The 9003-nt window shown below is 35.2% G+C and overlaps 1 protein-coding gene across 1 annotated transcript; it reads left to right on the forward strand.

Annotated features, from left to right (window-relative positions):
• Window positions 1–6219: 6219 nt before the first annotated feature.
• LOC145107667 (DNAse I-like superfamily protein) lies at window positions 6220–8701 on the forward strand. The gene is made up of 9 exons (XM_079044606.1): window positions 6220–6581; window positions 6838–6930; window positions 7008–7152; window positions 7273–7474; window positions 7608–7686; window positions 7774–7835; window positions 7983–8069; window positions 8159–8262; window positions 8394–8701. Exons 1-9 carry the CDS (start codon window positions 6315–6317, stop codon window positions 8483–8485), a joined length of 1131 nt encoding a protein of 376 aa, XP_078900732.1. The 5' UTR covers window positions 6220–6314; the 3' UTR covers window positions 8486–8701.
• The last annotated feature ends 302 nt before the right edge of the window (window positions 8702–9003 follow it).

A 9003-nucleotide genomic window follows, 5' to 3' on the forward strand; every position in this document is an offset into this window, starting at 1 on the left:
ATACGCATGGAAGAAGTCCTAGTAGAGTCTAGGAAAATTCTATGATTAATTGGACACATTCGTATGTGTTAAATTGTTTTGTGATTTTAGGACTTGGGGACTGCGAGACAGTACTTGGGACGAGTATGAGTAGGTGTGAATAGTAGTAGAGATCTATACTACTGGAAGCACAAGACTCACACTTGGATCAGGGAAAGTCACAAGGTTACCAAGGAACTCGTAATTGATTCCGTCTTATTCTAGTCTGTCGTTACCATCGTTTCGATAATGACTAAGAAGATGATTGTTATTCCGACCCTAGTGGTCATATCGAATTGAGTCCGACTACGATGAGTTTGTTATGTGGTTCAGAGAACCAAGTTCGATGTAGCAGTTGACTTAAGCCGAATTGAAGTAAAGGCTGATCAAAGAGATCAATAGAAGTATCGCGTTCGTTGTTAAAGAAGTTGGGTTAGGTTGTGTTCTGACCCAAAGGGATAAAGTGATAGCGTATGCATTGAGGCAATTGAAGGATCATGAAAAGAACTACCCCACTCGTGATCTAGAGTTGGTAGTGGTAGTATTCGCCTTAAAGATGGGAGGAGTAAGAGGTCTTCTGATGGAAGAAGCTCACAAAACCATGTACTCGATTCATCCCGGCGATGCGAAAATGTTTAGGGATCTAAAACCCTATTACTGGTGGCCGATGGTGAAGCTCGATGTTGCTAAGTATGTGGCTGAGTGTGTAACTTGTGCTAGGGTTAAGGCACAACATCAGAAACCATATGGGAGTTTAGATCCTTTACCTGTACCCATGGGTAAATGGGAAGGTATCACTATGGATTTTGTGACTAAACTGCCCAGAACAAGGAACGATCACGACATGATTTGCGTGGTCGTTGATCGCTTCACTAAGAGTGTGCATTTCATAGCAGCCAACGAGAAATGGTCTATGGATAAACTTGCGAATTATTATGTGAAGGAAAGTGTGAGGCTTCACGGTGTTTCGTTAACGATTGTATCTGATCGTGACAGCCGTTTTACCTCAAGGTTTTGGAGGAGTTTATAAGACGAATTGGGTACCAAGTGTGTTTGAATACAGCTTACCATCCACAAACCGATGGTAAGAGCGAACGAACAATTCAAACATTGGAGGATATGCTGAGAGCATGTACCCTGGAATTCCAAGGTAACTGGGGTAAACACTTACCTCTAGTAGAATTTTCCTATAATGATAGTTTCCACTTGAGCATCTAGATGGCACCTTATCACACTTTGTATGGAGAAAAGTGTCGAACGCCGTCATGTTGACTGGAAGCTGGGGAAAAGCAGTTTATGGGACTTGAAATAGTCCATCAGACTGCTGAAAAGTTGAAAGTGATTAGGGAAAGGAGGTTAGCTGCTCAAAAGAGCTATGCTAACAAGAAAAGACAACCGATATCATTTGAAGTTGGAGATTCGGTTTTACTTAAAGTCTTGCCGTGGAAGGGACTTATAAGATTTGGTAAAAGAGCAAAGTTGAGTCCAAGGTTTATTGGACCATTTAAAGTTCTTCTGAGAATCGGGAATCAAGCTTGCAAGCTAGAATTACCGGAAGAACTGGAGGGTATTTATAATACCTTTTATGTGTGTTATTTGAGAAAATTTACGGGAGATGTGCCCGACATAATTCCCATTTCTGAATTAAGGTTGGATGAAAACAAGAGGTTGATTAAAGAACCTGAGGCAATCGTTGACCGTAAGACTAGGAAGTTGTAAAGTAAAATGGTCGAATTAGTGCTTATGTGTTAGAAACATACGAATGGGCCAAATCTCACCTGGGAAACGGAGAGTGACATGAGGAGTCGCTACCCGTATTTGTTTGCTGATGTGTGATTCCGGGGACGGAATCATTCTAAGGGGGAGAGAGTTGTAACGCCCGTGTTTCTAGGCTAGGCATTAATATTGACATAATGGTCTAGGTTAACCTTTGTAACTCATTTAGAAGAAATGAAAAGGAATTATGTGAATTTTATGTGAATTATGTGTTTTATGCTTAATTATTAGGGTTTAATTAATTAAGAATAAAAATGAGCGTCAAAAATTAAATTTTAGATAAAGCCGATATCTATTAAGAAACTGGTAGTGGGCGTGACAAGGATTATGGATATATAAAGAATGCCGAAATCCGAGTAATAACGAAGAAGTTATGACCTGTCGAAGTTTCACGATAAACCGGCACGGTGCCGAATGTCGTAAAAAGTGAGTTTTTGATAAACTACTTTTTAGCCTTAGTGATCTAAACGAAACTTGTAGTGTTCGTTAAACCGAGAGTATGTATAAAAAGAACGCCCAAATCTGACTTCGTATGAGGAAGTTATGATTTTTCGAAGTTTCAGCTTAACAGTAGATAGCTAAAAACTCGAATTTTAGATCGAGTGATTTTTAGCCGACACGACCTAAACGAGAATCGAAGGTATCGTGATTAGTAGACAAACGGTAAAAAGTCTGACGAAAACGGACGTCGGATGAAAAAGTTATGAATTTTTAACGGATTTCCTGTCCCGGTCTGTTAAAAATAATAATATAAAAATTAAAGTCAAAACTAGCTGACGAAGTCTAAATGAAAGTTGTAGAGCGTAATTTTACCTACGCGTACATATAAAGAACGTCAAAAATGGAGCTCGTATGCGAAAGTTATGGATTTTAGAAGTTTTGGCGCGAAAATCGAGAAATTATTTTAAAATCCGAGAAATTTCGCATAGGTCACGTGGCACCTTCTGATTGGACCGCAGCCTCGCGTGGCACCTGCTGATTGGTCCGAAGTCGTCACCCCGTATATTAGGATTTTGCATTAAATAGCCGCCACGCCGTGGCGGTCATTTAAAATCCGCGATAAATCGACCATCACCACGTCGTGGGATGCCTTCACCACGTCGTGGGATGCCTTCACCACAACGTGGTCCGGCCCAAAATCCAAAATACATTAAGTTTAATTACCTCTGAGAATCCGGATGTTACAGTTGTTGAATCCTAACTTGTTAACATTGTAGATATTTCCAAGCTTAATCTTAAAGTTGATCGCCCAAATGGATCAACTGTAAGAGTTAATAAAATTGGGAATATGCATTTGTCTAATTATATATCTTTTTTTGATGTGTTTGTTGTCCTTGATTTTCATGTCAACCTTTTATCTGTTCACAAGTTATGTAGAGACAATAAATGTCAAGTTGTTTTTTATGAAAATAAGTTTATTGTTCAGGATTCACCGTCGAAGGAGACTGATAATGAATTTGGAGGCTTGTACTATCTTAATAATAAAAATAATGGTAGATATTGTTTTCCTAAGTCTACTACTTGTTTTGTTTCAAAGATTTGGTACAGTAGACTTGGACATCCCGTTGATTAGGCTTTAAATTGTCTTAAGGACTTGTTAAAATTTGGTAATGATTTTATTCCTCCTTGTGAGGTGTGTCACAAAGCTAAAAAAACTATAGAGTCATTTCCTCTAAGTGAACATAAAACTAAGTGTTTAGGGGAACTTATTCATGTTGATGTTTGCGACCCTTATAAGGTTGTTGCCTTTGGGGGTTTTAGTTTTTTTCTAACTGTTGTTGATGATTTCTTTAGAGCTACTTGGGTATATTTGTACAAAAATAAAGAATAAGTGTTTACTTGCTTTCAAAATTTATATCTTTTTCTTGAAAATCAAGTTAATATTAAAATTAAAGTTGTTAGATCTAATAATGGAACTGAGTTTGTTAATATTATAATGAAAAACTTTTTTGATAGTAAAGGAATTATTCATCAAACTTTTTGTATTCATACACCACAACAGAATGGTGTGGTTGAAAGAAAACATAAGCATCGTTTGGATGTTTCAAGGTATTTGTTGTTTCAATATGGATTACCTAAAAGATTTTGGGGAGTTGCTGTTTTTACAACTGTTTTTTAATTAACAGACTTCCCTCTTCGGTTCTTAAAGGGAAGTCACCTTTTCAATTGGTTTATAAACGATCTCCTCGTTTTGATAACATTAGAGTTTTTGGGTGACTTTGTTTTGATGCTAAACTTAATGCTTCAGATAAGTTTTATGAGAGGTCTGAGAAATGTGTTTTAATTGGTTATTCTAATGAGAAAAATGGTATAAGCTTTATAGTCTTAATAATAAAACTTTCTTTTCTAGGGATGCGAAGTTCTATAAATCTGTATTTCCTTACAAAATGGCTTCTAGACCTGATGGTGCTTTGTTTGATGAGTCTTTATTTGATTCTTCTGTTCTTGGGATCCTTTTTCCTATGATGAGTTGATTGTGTATGATACAGTGGATGATGTTCATCTCACGAGAGAATCTGCTAGCAACAATCAAGGTGGCAATGTTAGCGCTGGTCCTTTTCTTAGCGCAATTGGTTCTAACCAGGATGATACTTATTCTCTTGGTGCAATTGGGTTGGGTCAGGAAGGCATTCAAGATGGCTTCAACACTTCTTTGCAGCCTGAGTTGGTTGCTTAAGATTCTCCCAACCGTTCTGAGGAAAATGTCCATTCTTTACCTATTTTTTCTAAATTACATTCTACAGCAAGTAGGAGATCTAATAGAGAATCTAAATTACCTCAAAAATTTAATGATTATATAATAGAGGGAAAGTATACATATAGGATAAAAAAGAGTGTTAGTTATGCTTTTCTTGATTCTGAAAGTACGTGTTTTGTTTCAAATTTAAATAAGACTCTTGAACCTCAATCATATTTTGAGGCTGCTAATGACCCAAATTGGGCCAAGGCCATGAATGAAGAATTAGAGGCTTTGTATAGAAATCAAAATTAGATAATTACTGATTTGCCCCTGATAGGAAACCTATTGGCTGTAGGTGGGTATACAAGATTAAATATAAATCTAATGGAGAAGTTGAAAGGTATAAGGCCAGATTAGTGGCTAAAGGTTACAGTAAAAAAGAAGGCATAGATTACGAGGAGACTTTTTCTCTTGTTGCCAGAGTGGTGACTATTAATTGTGACTATTAGAATTGTCATTACTCTTGCTATTAATTATTGTTGGTCTTTATTTCAACTTGATATTAGTAATGCTTTTTCTTTATGGTGATTTAGATGAACATGTTTATATGAGCTTGCCTCTTGGTTATCATACCAAAGGTGACAAACGTGTTTGCAAATTGTTAAAATCTCTCTATTGTCTTAAACAAGCTCCACGTAAGTGGAATGAAAACTTATGCTCTTTTCTTTTGGATTTTGGTTTTGTACAAAGCCTAAATGATTTTTCGTTGTTTGTTAGAAGTGTTAACAATACTACAGTTGTCCTATTAGTTTATGTGGATGATATTATCTTAACTGGTAATAAATTGGATGAAATAAACGAAGTTAAAGATTTCCTAAAATAAAAAATTTTAATTAAGGATTTAGAAAAACTTATGTTTTTTCTTGGTATTGAAGTTATAAATGTTGATAAAGGAATTTGTTTATCACAAAGAAAATATTGTTTGGAACTTTTGCATGAATTTGGTATGTTAGGGTGCAAACCTTTTAAAAATCCTCTTGATACTAATGTTGTTATAAAAACTGATGGGGTTGATAATTTTGACAGCTTGTTAACAAATGTGATTGATTTTCAAAAACTTATAGGTAAATTGATTTATTTGACCATATTCCTTCTTAAGCTTGAATGTCTTTTTAAATTGAACCATAAAATAGTTCTTTTGATAGTTTAGATTCTTTTATCAACTATAAAAGGGAATGGTGTGTATTCCTTAAATCAATATTTATTTCTCTCAACCAACTCTAATTTGAAATCTCCAAAATATACATATGTTGCAATTTTCACGGGACAATAATCTCATCACATGACTTTGGCCTGTTTTTTCCCATTATTTGAGAAAATGAAGACATGCATGGGGAAAAATTGTTAGAGTTGTAGCCTGGTTTTGCTCTTGCATATAACAATATAGGGATTGTATTTGTTGCTAAGAGGTGATGAGAAGAAGAAATTTTTTGATTCAATAAAGCTAAATCCAACATGTTAAAGCAAAGACCATGTGTAGAGTTTGTACACAGAGGCGTTGAGGAGGGACAAAGTAGGCAGTTGCATACGACTCAATTTTTTTTATTATATATTTTTATTTAAAACTAAAAACTTATAATAACGATAAAGATATTTTTTTCTAAGTATATTTTTTTTCTGAGTCGTCTTCGTCTTAGAAAATATTTAATTCCTAAAGACCAATGTGAAACAATGAACCAATAAGCCCGATAATATACATCATAAGAGTATACATTAGAAATCTGACTGGCGGAAACGTAGCTGGGTGATGACTGATGAGTAGAAGCAGAGGAAGAAGAGGATGAAGCGATTCTTTCAACCAGTGCAGAAAGATGCGTCTTTCAAGAAACCAACACTCTCTTCTACTTCTTCACCATCACCAGCCAACGATGGCGAAACAGAAGAAACAGCAACAGCAACAACAACACCGGTCGAAGAAACCCAAAAGAAACAACCCACAAAGTTCTTGACTTGGAATGCGAACAGCTTCTTACTTCGCGTTAAAAACAACTGGCCTGAGTTCACCAAGTTCATCGACTCCATTGATCCTGATGTTATCGCCATACAGGTTCCATTTGCCCTAAATTATTTTCATGATTTTACCTTTTACAAGACTGAAATTCAGTATCTTCGTCTTATTAATCCCACAAATGCTGTCAAGAGACGAGGATTTCGTAATGGGTTCTTGTAGGGACATTCAAATGTATGAATTTGGGGTTTATGGAAGCTCAAACTAAACCTGTTCTGTTCTTAGCTGTGTTAAAATTTTATGACAAATTTGATGAATGCGATATATATTTCATGAGAAATCTAATGTTTGGTAGGAAGTAAGGATGCCTGCAGCTGGTGCAAAAGGCACTCCTAAAAACCCAAGAGAATTGAAGGACGATAACAATTCTTCACGAGAAGAAAAACTGGTACTTGATCATCTTAAAATTTCAAGATTCGAGTTTTGTTTTCTTCAGTTTATATGTATCGTTCCCAAATTGTGCAGATTATAACGCGAGCCTTATCAGGTCCAACCTTTAGAAAATATGATGTATGGTGGTCTCTTTCTGATTCGAAGTATGCTGGAACTGCACTGTTTGTAAAGAAGTGTTTTCCACCAAAGAAGGTTTCTTTCAATCTAGATCTCTCAGGTACTCCACTTTTTTACAGCATGATTGTTAAACTCATATATTTTTTGGTTATTATGCAAATGCAACATTATCACTTATTTGGATGTTGTAATGAATTGATAACGTCTTTCTTATTCATAGTTTCCAAGCATGAAACAGATGGCCGAGTCATCATAGCTGAATTTGAATCATTTCGTATAATGAACACATATGTACCAAATAATGGTTGGAAAGATGAAGAAACTTCATTTCAAAGGAGAAGAAAATGGGATAAAAGGATGAAAGAATTCATCTTGCAATCTACTGATAAACCCCTTATATGGTGTGGTGATCTTAATGTCAGGTAGGTACCTTTCTTTTGCTAGATATAAAAACAAAAACAACTGATTAGACATAAGAAGCACATCCAAACACTATCTTTCTATAGCCCGTTTTGTTTTGTTACAACTGATTATCTGATTGTGAATAATTTGTAGTCACGAAGAGATGGATGTTAGTCATCCAGAATTTTTTCGTACTGCAAAGATGAATGGTTATGTTCCTCCAAACAAAGAGGTGACGGTGATGTACTAGAAAAAAATATGTAAACAATTTTGCCAATTTAAGTTCCAAAAATTAACTTCAAACTTCCGTCTCCTGTAGGATTGCGGACAGCCTGGCTTTACTCTGTCTGAAAGGAAGCGCTTTGGTACCATTCTCAAAGAGTATGTATATAAATATAATTTGTACATGATTGATTTACATCTGACATGATACTTTTGGGGGAGTGTAGTGTAGTGTGGGTCAGGCCAGCTTAGGGGTTGCTTTAAGAATAACCCTTTTTACAAGATCAACTTTGTATTGTTTTTCAGGGGAAAGTTAATAGATGCATATAGATTTCTTCACAAAGATATAGACATGGAGTGTGGCTTCTCATGGTCTGGCAACCCTATTGGAAAGTATGTATTATCATTTGAAGTGGTTAATTTTATAGCATCTTTATTTCTTGTTTTTTTTACATATATTATTTTTATGGATTTATGTGTAGGTATCGTGGGAAAAGGATGAGAATAGACTATCACTTGGTGTCGGAAAAACTCAAGGACAAGATTATTAAATGTGAAATGCATGGCCAAGGGATTGAATTGGAGGGTATGTCTTAGTTACTAGTTTTGGGCCCATGTTTACAAACTTCAAAAAAATTGCAAAATTTTGTCCCACGCCAAACATAGTACAAATTGTTTTGTCTGGAACATGTTAAAGTGTCTTTAATTTTGTTGCAGGATTTTATGGGAGTGATCATTGTCCTGTTTCCCTTGAGCTTTCTGAGTCAACCATTGATGGTAATGACAGTGAAAATCCAATTCCAGAGTGATCACATTGCTAACATATTGAACACAAACTAGTTTTATTAGAGCTATTGGTTAGGTGCTGAATTTGTGGTGGTGTTTAACTTAGAGCTAACTATGGGTGGCTGTACTGGTTGCAGTGTGTAAAAATACGTATGAATTCTTGATTTAACCATTTTGTTGGGATTAATAGTTATATCAAGTTTTTGGTAATTGAATGTCATTACGGTTGAAAAGTAAAATTCCATTGTGAAATTATTTGCGATTTACATATATTTTTTATAATGAGTTTTTAGCTTTTAAAAAAATCTCAAATTAAAGAAAAAGGACAAGTTTAAAGCTTCCTAATTCAAATACTTCAAATTCTTTGAAAGCTTTTACAGTTTATGTTTTATGTCATTATACTTTGCAATTTTTCTTGAACACTTCTACACTACTATATTTTCTAACTTTCAGCTTTTAGTTAATAGCTTTAGTCTTTCAATATGCAAACCAAAAACTAGTTTTATCAGACATTAATGAATGTTGGGAAGAGAAACTGATA

This window comes from Lactuca virosa, chromosome 4 (genome assembly GCF_052849685.1).
Source record: "Lactuca virosa cultivar CGN04683 chromosome 4, Lactuca_virosa_CGN04683_v6, whole genome shotgun sequence".
NCBI classification, from domain to species: Eukaryota; Viridiplantae; Streptophyta; class Magnoliopsida; order Asterales; family Asteraceae; genus Lactuca; species Lactuca virosa.